The 15,845-nt window shown below is 51.6% G+C and overlaps 1 protein-coding gene across 4 annotated transcripts in view; it reads left to right on the top strand.

Annotated features, from left to right (window-relative positions):
* Nucleotides 1–15,845, top strand: part of Kazn (kazrin, periplakin interacting protein) — a 383,138-nt gene that overhangs the window by 364,763 nt on the left and 2,530 nt on the right. For 3 of the 4 annotated variants that reach the window (XM_036177420.1, XM_036177423.1, XM_036177422.1), the window contains 6 exons: nt 1,865–2,070; nt 2,930–3,051; nt 7,921–8,152; nt 10,511–10,612; nt 11,030–11,196; nt 14,403–14,511. In XM_036177420.1, the coding sequence (XP_036033313.1) occupies nt 1,865–2,070; nt 2,930–3,051; nt 7,921–8,152; nt 10,511–10,612; nt 11,030–11,196; nt 14,403–14,511 (938 nt within the window). The remainder of the gene's footprint in view (nt 1–1,864; nt 2,071–2,929; nt 3,052–7,920; nt 8,153–10,510; nt 10,613–11,029; nt 11,197–14,402; nt 14,512–15,845) is intronic. The other variant, XM_036177421.1, reaches the window with a different exon arrangement.

Raw genomic sequence — 15,845 nt, 5'->3', positions numbered from 1 at the left:
ATATTTAAAAACAAAAATTTTGCAACACAGAAGTGTGTTTTGCATACAATATTGTGTGAAGTTATCATCATAAGATGCATGGGAACCATGAATGAACTTGGTGTTTAGACCTAGGTTCTCCCCCAAGACATGTCTTTACACATATGCAAATATCCCAGAATTAGAGAAAATAATAAAATCCAGAATCTAAAACACTTCCAGTCCCAGGCATTTCAGATAAGAGATTCTCATCCTAGACAGTCAATGCAGAAAGCCTGAATGGCAGAAAAAAAAAAAGTATACACACACACACACACACATACACACACACATCTATGTATGTATCTTGAACTCCTGATCTTCCTGCACTGGGCTTACAGGCATGCACCACCATGTGCAGCTTAAAATTATACATCATATATATATATATATATATATATATATATATATATATATATATATATACATATATATATTGTGTGTGTTCATAAATGTTCACATATGTATATGCAGGTACACATTCACATTCATGTGCACACACACATATGTGTGCATGTGTATGTGTGTATGGGTGCAAGTGTGTGTTCCTGAGTGTGCATACAAGTGTATGAGACCAGAGAACAACTTCATCTTTCCTGCCTCAGGTGCCATCCACCTGTGTTTTTAAGAGAGCGTCTCTTGCTGGACTATGCTCTCCTAGGAGCTGGGCTATTTGGCCAGCATGTCCTAGGGGTCCACCTGTCACCACTGACCACAGCCCTGGGGTAACAAGAATGGCTTGCCACCCCATCTTTAAATGTAATCAAATTAGTGGGGGGGGGGGAGACGCATATCTGCAATGTCCTGAAGAGACAGAGGCCGAGGATAACTGGAACAGCTATCTCCTTCCACTTTTACATGGGTTAAACTCAGGTCACCATGCTTGTACAGCAAGCACCTTTACCCACTGAGCCCTCTGGCCTGCCCCATCCATTTTTCCTGTTTATGTGGGTTCAGGGAATCAAACTCAAGTTTTCACATTTGCAACAGAAGCACTGTACCAGCCTGTTTGGTGATTCCTTTCCTTCTGTGTATGAGGCTACTCCAGGGACAGGCTTCCATGGGTTAATGGGTGGAGCCGTGTCCCATCTATCCCAAGAAAACAAATCACCTGGTTACCCAGAGTGCTCGCTGCCACTCTGTATCTATAATGGAATAGTCAAACTGGAAACAGCCCCCACTCCGCCCCTCAACCCCCGAGCCTATGCAAAGTACGATAAGCCGTGAAGTCCTTCTGACACTGTTCAGAAGATTGCACTGAAATTCTCTACTGAGAAGGAACAATGTCCCCACAGTGTCTGGGCCAAAGGCCTCTGGCAGAACAGAGCCATGGTGCGTGTGGGTCTGCGAGCGGAGGCGTTTGTGTCTCCTGGAGACTATTTAACTAAATACTAACAGCTGCAGTCTGGGGCGCGTTGGGAGAGTTACATTTTTGAGTTAGGTTTATTCTTTCTGGAATATCATGTTTCTTCCTCTTTGCGGGGAGCAGAGAGGACTTTGTAATGGGGGTTGGGTGGCCAACCAGAGCCACTTTGATTGATTGATTGATTTGACGATTTCATACACCTACTGATCATATTCGCCCCGCCCCTCCCCCATTCAACTCTCCCTGGGTCCCCACACACACTTCACAGACCCCCTCCCAACTTAATTCTCCCTCTTCTTCTCCAATGACCTCTGAGACCTATCAGTGTTTCCTGTGTGTGCACGGATGCGAGGCCATCCAATAGGAGCATGGGCAAACCACCAGCAGAGCCACTTTGGTTTTGTGTCTTGGAGTCCCCCCACCCCCACCAAGAATTTGGCTCCTCCCCACAGCAAGGCTCTGTGTACCCGTGTGTTGCAGACTCCGACAGCCAGTGCAGCCCCACACGGCACAGCCTCAGCCTGTCTGAGGGAGAGGAGCAGATGGACCGTCTACAGCATGTGGAGCTGGTGAGGACCACGCCTATGTCCCACTGGAAGGCTGGCACAGTGCAGGCCTGGCTGGAGGTGGTGATGGCCATGCCCATGTACGTCAAGGCCTGTGCAGAGAATGTCAAGAGCGGGAAGGTAAGCAGCTCGGGCCCCTGGGGGATGCCCCTGGACCTTCCCATGAGTGCTATCCCCTCCCAGGAATTGACTGTCTCCATTCTATCCTGGGGACAAGAGGAGATACGGTCTAGAAATTGGCCAACTTATTGCAGGTCCAGGTCATTAGCGAGGAACACCACCTTTGTAGTCATGCCACCTTGTCCTTAAAATGGGACCAACCTTTCCTCAGCTGGCAGAAGAGGGACAGGGCTGGATAGGGGGTTCTTTAGCCTAGATGGTGGCCCCACCCATCTTGGTCCAAACAGTATCCTACCCAGTGGTCCATAACAGTAGCTGAGCCCAGGACCTCCAGGAGCCCAGCAAGGGGTGACAGAAAGGCATAGCCAGGCATCAAGAGAGTTGAGGCAAGATGGTTCCAAGGGAGCTGGGGCTCCACATTAGACATCCCACGGCTCCTAGAAACAGGCTTTTTATTTATTTGTTTACTTACTTTTTTTTTTTTTTTTTTTTTTTTTTGAGATACGGTTTCTCTGCATAGCCCTGGCTGTCCTGGAACTCACTCTGTAGACCAGGCTGGCCTCAAACTCAGAGATCCACCTGCTTCTGCCTCCTGAGTGCTGGATCAAAGGCTTGTGCACCACTCTCTAGAGATGAGCTGTGTTGGGAGTTTCCAACCATCACAGACCGCAGAGGTGTCCTGGTGCCCTGTCTAGGGATATGGGCTAGGAGGGGGGTGCAGATGAGGAGCCCCCTTCCCTCAGGCCCTTCTGTATTGGCCCCAGCAGCAGCTACAACAGATCCTGGGGTTCCGGGTGCCATGGGCAGGCCCTCCTTGCCCCACCTCTCACCTCCGGGCACTAAGTCTGCCTCTTGAAAGCAGGTGCTGCTCAGCCTGAGTGATGAGGACCTGGAGCTGGGCCTGGGCGTGTGCAGCTCCCTGCACAGACGGAAGCTCCGCTTGGCAATCGAGGACTACCGTGACGCCGAAGCTGGCCGCAGGTGAGCCAGCCTCTGAGACCTGGAAAGGCAAGGACTTTCTAACCTGAGCCTCCCTGTCACCCAGGCAAGCAGGACACTGGGTCACACCAGTTTCAGGATATTGGGTGTAGCAAAGATGGCCAAGGCGTGCCCTGCCACCATAGAGAAATGGACACACAGGAGGAAGCATGAATGCCCAGAACACGGGTGACATACCCCAGAGCAGGAGTCAGGAGAGTGGATGGCTCCCAGGACTTTTCTGCCTGTCCAGCCGGCGGGGACCAGGCCACACACAGCCAACAGGTCTGCCTTACCTACTCAAAGCTCAGGTCTATTCATCCCAGAGTGAAGGAATGAAGCAAGAGAGAAGACAGAGGTAGATGGAGGAGACACAGGGGCTGGATAGCCTCATGGAAATCTCTTACAGAGGAACAGAGACAACTGGTCCAGGCCTCCCTTAGCAGATGTACCTGATGATGGCTGGCAGCCCTTCCCTCCAGGTTGTCCTTGCTGGAGCACCCCCATCCATACCACCCCTACCCAGTCCCACTCCTTCCCTACTCCTCTCTTGACTTCCTGGGGTTCCACCTTTTGAACAACTCTTATGCAAAGGGAAGCCCCCTCCCCCAACACCCAGTCCTTGGTGCTCAGAGTGGGGAGGGGCCAGTTTTGTAAACCTGACACAGTCTGTTTTGCATAATTATCTCCTTCGCTGGTTTCCCATCGTTTCTGTAGAGTTAATTAATCAAACCCGATGGTGTGTGCTACTATCTGCCGAAGACGCTTTGTGGATTAACAGAGAGAGGGAGAGGGAGAGGGAGAGGGAGAGGGAGAGAGAGAGAGAGAGAGAGAGAGAGAGAGAGAGAGAGAGAGAAGGGGCTGAGGAGTGCACTCAATCCTATGTAGCAGGAGAGGCCCTGGTGTCATGCCAAGGTGGCAAGGATTACTGAGAAGGGGTCAGAAAGCTGCCAGCTCAGAGCCAGCAGCAGAGGTGTCAGGCTAGGAGGGAAGGGCTGATGGGGTGGTGCCGAAAAGTACCTTCAACCCTGCTGGGTCTTCCCTCCCAAGAACGCCGGCTCCAGAAGCACCTTCCCAGCCACCTCCTGACCACTTCCATTCTCTAGACCCCGAAGTCCCCAAACATCATCCATCCTGTTCACTGGACTAGAACCCCCTCCTGCTCACACCATGCCCCACATCCTAGAGGTTTCCTCCATGCTGCCTACGTTCCTCAAGCATGTGCGGCTGCTGGCTTCAGCTCTCAGAAGAACAGGGAGTCCCCGCTACCGCCTAAGTGTCCACCAGTGCCCCAAAGCATGGCTGTTCCCATCAGCTTGGGTTGCCATAACAAAATGCTACCAACCGGGTGGTATAAACAACAGACAACTATTTCTCCCATCCCTGAAAGCTACAAGTCTAAGGGAGCAAGGTACCAGGGGAGCCAGGCTCCAGTGGGGGTACTCCCTGGTTATACATGGCAGCCTTATTTTAGGGTCCTCACACAGGGCGGCAGTATCATTTACCGCCAGTGACACCAGGTAACCCTAACGCCTCCCATGGCCCCACTCCAGATGCTGTCACATAGACATGTGGATGTAGGGGTCAACCACTGGTCCATTACAGGAGCTGAGCCTGAAATCCACCAGGAGCTCAGAAAGGTGTGGTTCAAAAGCACAGCCATGTGTGCAGGGGAGAGTTTAGAGCAGGATCATCCCAAGGAACATGGAGTCCCCACATTAGACAGCCCAGGTCCTGTGAAGAGAGCCCTTACTGTGAGAGTCCTATGCCACGTCGCTCTGCCTTCTCTGGGATTCAGTTTCCTTACCTGTGCAGTAAAGAGGGGAGATTTACCAGAAGGTAAGGATTGGACCCTTTTAGGAATCCAGTACAGGTTGATGCCTTTCCCAGATGAACTGCACGAGGCTACATCTCTACATCTTGAGCCCTCTGACTCAGCCATGGAACTTTTAAAAGCTCGTGCACTCTGGGGTCAGAGTCCCAAGCTGGGTTGTCTCAAACTCTGTCAACTGTGATAATGGACGTGGCCACTCCAGGCCCAACACCTCCCTTTGCCAAACCATCACCTGTCTCTTTACAAATACAATTCCACTCACCCATTCCACCCATTCTTCAGACATAATTACCCCCATCTTAGAGATAAAGAATCAAGTGCAGACAGATAACATGAAGAAGTCGCACCCCCTCAGAGCTGTCTCTAAGGACACGTCTTTCCACTCTCCCGTGGTGCCAGTATGGCAGAAACACTGTCACCTCCTACTGTTAGCTGGGGAGCTGGGCTTAGGGATTCCTGTTCTCCAACCCCTGAAGGAGTTCCCACCATTCCATGCGGCAAGTGTGGCTATCTCCATTTTTACAGAGGAAACGGAGTGTTGGGGTTGCATGCTCCCAAACCCAGAACAGCCTCCCAATATTTTTTACTAAAGCATGACCCAGATGGTCTCTCCATGACATGCCTGTCATCAGACTATGGGGTCTGGCCTAGCTCCACCTGAGGAAGAGGTACAGACCACTGTTAATGAAACAGCAACTGGATTCCTATGTCAGCTCTGAGCAGCAGCTGGGCAAGCGTGACTGAGCTTCAATGCAGAGTCATTTTGAAGGTCAGATGCACGTTCTTTGGGAGCTTGTAGAGGGACACTGCTGGTTACAAGTGAACCACTGCTGAGGAAGTCAGGCCAGGTGTGCCTCCTGGCCACCAACCCCAACATTGTGGCACCATTGACTTCAGAAGGATGGGGGGAAGGCACTCTGTCCTTATTCCCATCAGTGACGACCCTGCCAGGAGCCTCCAATTCAGAGCCATGATGGGCATGAGGGCTGGGGCTGGGCAAGGGCCCTCTGTGACAAAGTAGGCCAACCCTGGAGGGCGAAAGAGCTCTAGACTGGAACCATCATCCCAGAAGGAAGATTATCTTGGGCTGGAATGTTCTGGTGTAGGAGCCACATCAAGACAGAATGGAGCCCAGTCCCTCACCTGGCCTTAAGCAGTTAGTTATGAGACACGCCAGAAATCATTCACTGCTGGGTGGGCTGGTTGGGCCTTTCCAGGACAGTCGAGTGAGGGAGTTGGCCTACAAGCTGTAGTTAACTCCAACATGCCAGGTACACACATGGGGATCTGGGACCTTTGGCAAGAGAAAGGATCCTGGTCCTGAGGGTAGTTCCTGAAAGGTGTCTGGGAGACAACAGCCCAGTGGAGCCTACAGGAGATGATAAAGGAGAAATGGTGGGCAACAGGCCTGGAGACAGAGGACAGAAGCACTTCCAGGAGGTCGGGCAGAGGGAGGGAGAGGGAGCCAGGACCCATGCAGACATTCTGCCAACAAGTAGTTAGTGAGTGTCTGCCAATCAGCCCCACACCCATTGTGTCAGAGAACACGGCCCTGGTCCTGACCACCACTCCTGTACCCTAAGTTAGGGGCGAGGGACAACAAACCAGTGGATAAATCCCTTAAATGCACCAGGCATTGAGCGCTTTGAGGGCAGTAACCAGAACGGCAGGATTGAAGGAGAGGGCAATCGTAGATGGACAGACAGCCCCTGAGGGACGGAGGAAAGAGGCCTGTCAGCACCTTGAGTGCAGGCTCAGAGGATGCTCAGCAGGTGTCAGGATGAAAGAGGACAGGAAAGCATCTGAAATAGGAAAAGAACTGGGCATGCCAGCTATCTCCAGCTGCCCCAAAGAGAAGGGCAGCATCCCTTTGTAAGCCACTTGTGTTCCTGTCCACTGAGTGTTCCCCTCGTGTTTGTTCCTGGCTCCCACCTAAACAATGTTGGCTCCCACCAGTCAGCACTAGGTCATTTTTCAAGTCCCTCTGCAGGTATGTTGCGAGGACCTCATTCCTTCTGTGAGGCTGCCACCGTGTGGTAGTCAGAGGAATGACATCTAGAGACTGCCCTAGCAAGGTGTTTCCCTATCCATCAGCAAAGCCTTTTTGCAGAACTCACACCAGGCGGTTCACGGACAGTACCTCCAATTCCAGACAAGTAGACGCCCTCTGGCCACCAAGGACACCTGCACACACATGGTGTACATGAACTTACACACACACACCTAAAATAGTGAATAAAGCTTTTAAAGCCTTTTTTTTTTTTTTCATACCTACAACGTGCATGTTTCTGAGGTTCTGTCCTGCGCAAAAGTCCGAGGTGTGGCAGCAAGGTAGCAACAGCATCCTGGGGATAGGGTGATCTGGGTTTATCTGACTCAGAGATGAGCCAATGGGGGTAGGGCCGAGCCACAGCCCTGTCTTGAGACAGAAGACCTGGAACACTATGTGTGGCTCCATGAAGACAGGAAAGGGCACCAGAGGACAACAGACAGGTGGACAAAGAGGGGGTGGTCATCCTGGGACTTTGAGGAGTCCTGCAGAGCCCTAGGGAAAGAGGGTGGGTCAAGTCAGGGAGGGTCCCCCAGAGGTGCCCAATTATTCTCCTGACACTGCCCCTTCCAGTGTTAGTGAATGTGGTCCAGGGGTGGTGTCATTTTGTTCCTGTGAGCATCTGCTGCTCTCTAGTTCTGTCCGTCTCTCTGCCTTGCTCTCTCCCTCCCTCCCACCTCTGCCTGAGTCTGTGTGTGTGTGTGTGTGTGTGTGTGTGTGTGTGTGTGTGTGTGTGTGTGTAGGGAGTCAGGTGCACTTGTGTGTGTAGGTGTGTAGATGGTGATGATGATGATGATGATGATGATGATGATGTGTGTGTGTGTGTGTGTGTATATGTGTGTGTGTGTGTGTCTATCTTAGTCGCTCTTTCCATGTGTCTGAGTCTCTGTCTTTGTCTCAGTCTCTCTCTCTCCACATCTCTGACACCATTTCCACCTGCCTCTGACACTTTCCCCACCCCCACTTCTCTCTGGCTGTGTCTCCTCAGCCTGTCCAAAGCCGCCGACCTGGACCATCACTGGGTGGCCAAGGCTTGGCTGAACGACATCGGCCTGTCCCAGTATTCCCAGGCCTTCCAGAACCACCTGGTCGATGGGAGGATGCTGAACTCCCTGATGAAGCGGGACCTAGAGAAGCATCTGAACGTCTCCAAGAAGTTCCACCAAGTCAGCATCTTGCTGGGGATCGAGCTGCTGTACCAAGTGAACTTCAGCAGGGAGGTGAGGATTATAAGGGGCGGGGCAGGGGCAGGGCTCTCCCACAACCCATCTCCACATACAATTTCTGTCCAACCATTCACCCACCCACCCACTGATCCATCCATCTATTCACTTATTCATCCATCAGTCTACCTACCCAATCATCCACTCATCTCTCCACCCATTCACACATCCACTCATCTGTTTACCCATCCATCCCTCCATCCACCTGCCCACTCCTTGCCCATCTACCCCAGTCTATCCATCTACCCACTGTCCATCCATCCAACCCTTCACCCACCCACCCACTCATATACTTGCCCACAGTCAATCTACTCCCCATCTATCCACCTATCCACTTTCCATCCCACTAACCCCCACCATCCATCCACCCATATACACATCTATTCATTTATCTATCCACCCATCCATCCATCCATTCGCCCATCCCTCCATCCAACCATCTCTTCCTCTCTTCCCCTTCTAGAAACTCCTTACTTGAGTAGACAAGAGCCTATGATTAGTTCAGGGGACCAAGGGAACCCTCAACCTCAGACTCCATTGCTCCTCAGGGAGAGCCACTGAAGTCCATGGTGACAACCCTGGGGACACTCAGGGCTCTCAAAGCTCTGAGGAATACCTTCTTTGGGGATCAGGAGAGTCTGGGGTTGTGGAGTTAAACAGAGAATTGTTACAGAGATCAGCAGCTGACGATTAAGGACGACAGTGCAGCTGAGAAGACTATGGTGACCAGATCCCAGAGTCCAGCTCTACAGCAGCAGTAGAGCAGAATAAGAGAGGGTGGCCAGTGGACTTGAGATGGGGATGGAACCAGAGCCCTGGCTGTTATGGCAGTTCTGATGCCCCTTGACTCTGAACTCTGCTAAGCCAGAGAGTGTAGCATGAATCTTAAAGAGTCTTATTAATAAAAACAAACCCAGAGCCAGGTATTGGGGTAAACGCTGAAAAATCAGAGAAACAGAACAAGTCACAGCCAACCTCAGCTGGCCAATCCACAGCTGATCTTGTTTCCTCATCCGAATGAATCTCAGCTGAACTGGGGCTAAAAGCCTAAAAGCTTAACAGGCTCTAGTTCCTGATCCTCACGCCTCATATACATTTCTGCTTCTTGCCATCACTTCCTGGGATTAAAGGCATGTGTCACCATGCCTGGCTGTTTCCAGTGTGGCTTTGAACTCACAGAGATCCAGATGGATCTCTGCCCCCAGAATGCTAGGGACAGGGCCCTAGCCTCAGTCCCCTACAAGTCCCCTGGGGAAGGTTGCTGAGAGGCTGGTCCTTAGGGTTGGGTCCTTGTGGTTGACTTTATCTAGAGCCATTTCAGAGCATGAGAAGCTCGGTGTTGAGAGAGGAACATAGAGAAGGCCGTCAGCCTTGTGACCCTGTCACCTACTGCATGGCTGGGCAGAAGGAGAAGATGGGGACCAGGCCTTGGCCTCTGTGAGCCCCAGTGTGATGAAGAGGGTAGACATGGGGTGTTCTGACAGTGGTGCATGGAACAGGACGCACTGAGACAGGGAAAGTGAAGGAGACTTTGGGCCGGAAGTCCTAGAGAGGGGGGTCTTAGCTGCTGTTCTGTTGCTGAAGAGACACCGTGATGGAGGCAACTTATAAAAGAAGGCATGTAATTGTAAGCTTGCTCACAGCTTCAGAGGGTTAGTCCATTTCCATTACAGCAGGAAGCACGGTAGCAGGTGGGTAGGCATGGTGCTGGACAGTAGCTCAGCGCTTACATCTGATCCACAAGCAGAGACAAAGAGAGAGAGACTGGGAATGTCAACAGGCTTCTGACACCTCAAAGCTCACTCTCAGTGACACACCTTCTTCAATAAGGTCACAAGTCCTAATCCTTCCTAACCACTTCCACCAAACCAGAGATTCAAATAAATGAGCCGATGGGGGCCGTTCTTAAACTACCACAAAGGGCATGCCTCTGGAGCTCTTGGCCTGGGAATCAGTCCCCTAGAGCAACTTGTAAAAGGGCAGATTCATCCTCAGGACCCCAAAGATGGTATTTTAAACCAGGATGCACAGATCCTAAGAACCTCCCTGCTGTAGGCAGGGTCTCTACAAATGTCCATCACTGTTCCCATTGCTGGGGCAGAGCTGCCTCAGGCCTGGGGGACACGGAGCAGACAGATTGTGGGTCTCTATCCAGCCCACACACCTGATCCCCTGCATCCTGGAAGGCAGCTCCTTCTGTTTCCCAACACAGATGGTGTGTGGCTCAGGCAGCTGTGGGTGGCCCTCATCACACTTGCCCTCCGTGGTCCCCACTGACACCATGGAATGTCCTTCCACATGTAACCTCCGTGTGTCCCTCATCCCCTCAACTGACTCCCTGTTCCCCATCTCCAGGTCCTCCAGGAGCGCCGAGCCCGCTGTGAAACACAGAACACAGACCCTGTGGTCTGGACCAACCAGCGGGTGCTCAAGTGGGTGCGCGATATCGACCTGAAGGTGAGGGGCCATGGTGGTGGAGGCAGGGGGGCTGAGTCTCCAGCCTATGCAAATGACATGCAAATCAGTGTCCACTTTGATGTAAGGTAGGGGGCACCATCACCCAGCCTGACAAGGGCACACACTTTCTGTCACTGGAGGAGTCCTCATTGCTACAAGTAGAGCCCCTGTTGAGTGCTCTCATCACGGGACAATTCTTAACAATACTTTTTCCATTAATATCTATGGCTCCTGCCAGGGTCCAGCCAGGGTCAGTGACATAAGACCCCTATGTTTACAGCTCTGAGGATGAGGAAGAGGTCCCCTTCACTCTCAAATCAGTTGACCCCCATGGGTGAAGCCCTTGCGGTTGGGGTCATATCTCTGCTTGGCTCAGTTGGCCCTCAAGACCACCCAGCCTCACGCTTCTGCCCTTAGGAGTATGCGGACAACCTGACCAACAGCGGTGTCCATGGTGCTGTGCTGGTACTGGAGCCCACCTTCAACGCCGAGGCCATGGCCACCGCCCTAGGCATCCCCAGCGGGAAGCACATCCTCCGAAGACACTTGGCAGAGGAGATGAGCACCATCTTCCACCCAGCCAAGTGAGTGTGTAGGGCGCAGGCGCGAGGCGCGGGGCGCAGGCTGAGGAGCTGGCCACTGGATGCAGGGCACAGGGTGAGGAAGCAAATGGTATTGTCACAGCCTTGGTCCTTGCCTGGCTGAGTGTCACCCGTCCTTGCACCAAGCTGGTCAGGGAGCTGAGGCTCTGAGAAGGTCGGATACTAGAAAGAGGAGTGTTGGCTCCTGAAAGCATGAGTTAATAAATACGCACCGCTAGGACATTTAGAACAGGGAGAGTGAACAGTTGTGACTGAGAAAGGCCGAGTGAGGTGTGGCTTGAGCTGAGGATAATGTGCACTGATTTCATAGAGCAAGATGGCTGTTCTGCCAGGTGTAGCCATGGAGACAAAGGTTTGGAGGCAGGATTTGACATAAACTGTGCTTCTGATCCAAGGGAGTAGAGCATGGCCACTCACCTACCCTGGACCTCCTGGATCAGAATGAACAAACAGACAGCCCAGACCCTCTCTGTGGATGCTGCCCTTACAAGTGGTACACAGGGGTCACACTAGGGTGTGGACCATCACTTGTCCAGAGCTTACTGGGGACGTATTTCATCCTAGCATCCTGTCACAGGTGGCAAACTAGTCCTAAGGGCCACTGCTTCCCAAGGCCACCCAGCAGCAACATCCTGCTTGGTCTTGTGTTATATGGATACTGTGAACTACATTTCTGTCCATATGTCGAGCCTGCCTTGTGTTCCTGGGAGAGGTCTCACTTGCTCAGCGTATACAGTCCTTTCTGTTGTTCAATCTGATTGGTGTGGTGGGAGGTTTTTGCATTTATATTCATACGGCTTACTGATCTATACAGGTTTGATTTGGTTTGGGCTTTGGATTTTTGTTGTTTGCTTCCTTCAAAGAAGAGTTGGAATTTATTAAAAGACTTTTTTTAAGCATAAAGGTTAAGAGAAAGAGAGGCACTTTGGAAGGAAATAAGACACACTCAAAGGGGACTGGAGAGATGGCTCAGTGGTTAAGAGCACTGACTGCTCTTCTCAAGGACCTGGGTTCAATTTCCAGCACCCACCTAGCAGCTCACAACTGTCTGTAAGTTCCAGGGGATCCAACACCCTCACACAGACATGCAGGGGAAACACCAATACACATAAAATAAAAATAAATAATACATAAAATAAAATACACACTCAACAGCAGAGATGTGGGCTTCTCAGGGAAGAGCCAGCTTGTTTTGTTTTGGGGGGACTTGAGGGGAGCAGGTTACTGTTGGTATCTTTGTAACCAGGCTGTCCTTCAACTCACTATGTAGCCCAGGCTGGCCTTGAATCATGCATCCTCTTGCCTCAACTTCCCCAAGTGCTGGCCTGTAGTCATCCTGCTTCTCAGGCCTTCTGTCTGGATTTTGGTGTTGGTGCAGTCCTGGCCTATCAGGGTGAAGAGGGAGGTGTTCCCTCCTCTTCCGTTTTTTTTTTTTTTTTTTTTTTGGGAAGGGTTGTAGGGCAGGTGTCTGTCATTCAGGATGCCATCTGTTTCTAGGCTTTCTCTGTGGTAAAAGGGTTGTGGTCACTAATTCAATCTCTACTTGCTAGGGATTTATCTAGATTTTATATTTCTTTTTTAAAGATGTATTATTTTTAATCGTGGGGGGGGGGGGTGTAGGGATATATGCACGTGAGTGCTGATACCCAAGGAGTACAGACAAGGATTTTGGATCCTTTGGAGCTGGAAGTATGCATGCTTGCAAGCCACTTGATGTGGGTGCTGAGACCCGAACTGAGGTCCTTGGGAAGGACAATGCATACTTTTAACCACTAAGCCATCTCTGCAGCCCTAGACTTTCCATTTCTTCTTGAGTCAAGAAGGAAGGCTTTTCTTCTCAGAATCACTACACTTTCCCTAACCCCAAATTTTAACAGGCTTAAAATACTCGGAGTCCTGGAGGGGCAGCTTGGATCAGGCACCAGTAGACGTTGGTGGGACCTCTCACAGCTTGGCTATGGGGGTAGCAGGTGTCTCTGAACTATCTAGGGTTCATGAGTGAACACTAAGGAGGTCTGGTGGGAGAACCGGAGGGTGGCTCCTCGTGATTGGTTGGGCTGCCAGCTCCTTGGGAGCTGCAAGAAAGTTGCAGGATTCCTGCTTCTGGATCAGGGCTTGGGGGCTGATGGGCCAGGGACAGAGAGGCAGTGCGGCCTTCAGTGGAGCCCCGCAGCTTGCTGTCACATCTCTCCATGATGCTGCCCCACCTATCGCACTTGGCTCTTGAGGCAAGGTCCGCGAGTTGGGATTCAGGAAGCTTTGCTGAGACCCTTCCATGAACCTGGGAAACAGACCCCAGTCAGCTGAGGAGACACAGAACCCCAGGAGTTCCTAAGGAGTTCAGAGACCACCTCAGTGGTCAAGAAAGCCCTCTACCAGAGGGCGCGGTGAGATGCTTGAGAAGGGCCCCAGATTTGATATTAACCGGGCAGTTCTGCAGTGAGCCACACAGGGCAGGTCTCTGTCCTCTGCCCTCTTTCAGAGAGGAGAAGCAGGGTGGGGGACGGTGGTGGTGACCCTTTGGCTCCTCCCAGGGTGACCCTCCCATGGTGCAGTGGGTTGAGTGGGAAGATTCCAGCTGGAGAAACATTCCCAGTCATTAAGATCAGTATCAGGGCTCCAACCTGGATAGCATCCCAGGCTGGGTGGACACAGTAGTCCTTCACAGTAATGTCAGAATATGTCATCAACAGGTGGTGTCTCTTCTCTGCTTTGTTTCTCTCTCTCTCTCTCTCTCTCTCTCTCTCTCTCTCTCTCTCTCACACACACACACACACACACACACACACACACACACACACACACACACACACTCTATGAGAAAGGATCATGGATGTTTATTTTTAACCAGTGCTGAAGGTAGAACCCAGGACCCTGCATATTCTAGACAAGCACTCTATTACTGAGCTGTATCCACGGCTCTTTTATTTTATTATTATTATTTTTTTTTATGATTACCAGTGTTTTGCCTGTGTATGCGTGCACTACACGCATGCCTGGTGCCCATGAAGGCCAGAAAAGGGCATCAGATCCTCTGGAACTGGAGTTATAAACAACTGTAAGCCACCTTGTGGGTGCTGGGAACAAAACCCCAGTCCTGTCTCCCAAAGAGCAGTCAGAATGTGGGAGTGGGGACAGTGGCAGTGGGTTGACTCTCTTACTAATTTACAACCTGTGAAATGTCCCAGCTCCACAGGCATCCGGGAGTCTGAGCGCTTTGGGACACCCCCTGGCAGGGCCTCCAGCGTCACCAGAGCTGGGAAAGAGGACAGCAGCAGCAAGTCCAGAGCTGGCCGGGTAAGTCGTCTTCCTGTCCCGAGAGCCAGGCATCCTCTCCCGGGTGTACCTATGGAGCCTTTGTCACCTTTGAACTTGGAGCAGCCTCAGGTCACAGGTGCACACAGGAGAACCATCACGTATCCGGGCCCTTGCTTGAAAGAATGCCCAGTGACAAGTATCCATACAAGGCAGAGTTTATGGAAGGCTGGCTATAGACTGTGGGATCCCCTTATCCTGGCCTCCTGAAGCAAATGGCTCCGGGGTGCAGAACACCTCACACAGCTAGCTGCCTGGAGGGATCAGGGAGCCCTAGACTCTGAAAACCTCCGACTTAGGTTCTGAACTCCATAGCCAACAAGGAACCCCTGGCACACCCAGTAGGGCAGCAGGGAACAGGGTCAGGTAGACTCCATGGCCAGCAAGGATCCCCTGGCATACCCAGTAGGGCAGCAGGGAACAGGGTCAGGTGAACTCCATGGCCAGCAAGGATCCTCTGGCATACCCAGTAGGGCAGCAGGGAACAGGGTCAGCTGGCCAGAGACCAAACGGAAACTAGTTATAATCAGTATCATGGTCACCACACTCGTGTCCTCCCTTCACTTGGCAGCACCTGGACCTCAGTTGAACGTAGGAGGTGCAGTGCAGGAACAACCTCCCACTGGCCTTTGAGGGCACTTTATCCTGGACTTGCCACCTTGGCTTTGGCTTTGGTTTTATGGTGCTGGGAATCGACCCTAGGGCTTTGTGTGTGCTAAGCAAGCACTCCAGCACCGAACTACACCCCAACCAGCCTTCCTCGCTTTCATGTTTTATCTGCTTTTGTAAATATTTCTATTATATGTGTGTGCTTGCACACAAACACATGAAACTCACGTGTACAGGCCACAGGATGCATGTAAAGGTCTGAGGACAACTTGCAGGAGTCGGTTCTGTTCTACGACCAGTGTGGGTGCCAGGGACTGAACTCAGACCATCAATCTTGGCATCAAACACCATTGCCTACTAAGCCATCTCACCAGCCCGGCCCCATTTGTTTCTGAGCTACATCTCACTATATAGCTGAGGCTGGCCCGGAACTCCCCACCCAGCTTCCAGAATGCTGGGATTAAAGGTGTGTGACCTGTTGAGGTTATAGGGCTTGCGTCCAGTTGCAAGTATCTTCATTCCAAAGGAGTGAAAATTTGTTGGGAGGGAGGTGGATGCAAGAAAAATAATTCGGGGCTTGGGGATTTAGCTCAGTGGTAAAGCGCTTGCCTAGCAAGCACAAGGCCCTGGGTTTGGTCCTCAGCTCCAGAAAAAAAAGAAAGAAAAAGAAAAAGAATTTTCTTTTCATGCCCCTGCGCAGATTACAT

This window comes from Onychomys torridus, chromosome 2 (assembly GCF_903995425.1).
Source record: "Onychomys torridus chromosome 2, mOncTor1.1, whole genome shotgun sequence".
Classification (NCBI taxonomy): Eukaryota; Metazoa; Chordata; class Mammalia; order Rodentia; family Cricetidae; genus Onychomys; species Onychomys torridus.
The sequence above is the reverse complement of the archived record's forward strand: the minus strand, read 5'-3'. Positions and strand labels throughout refer to the sequence as shown.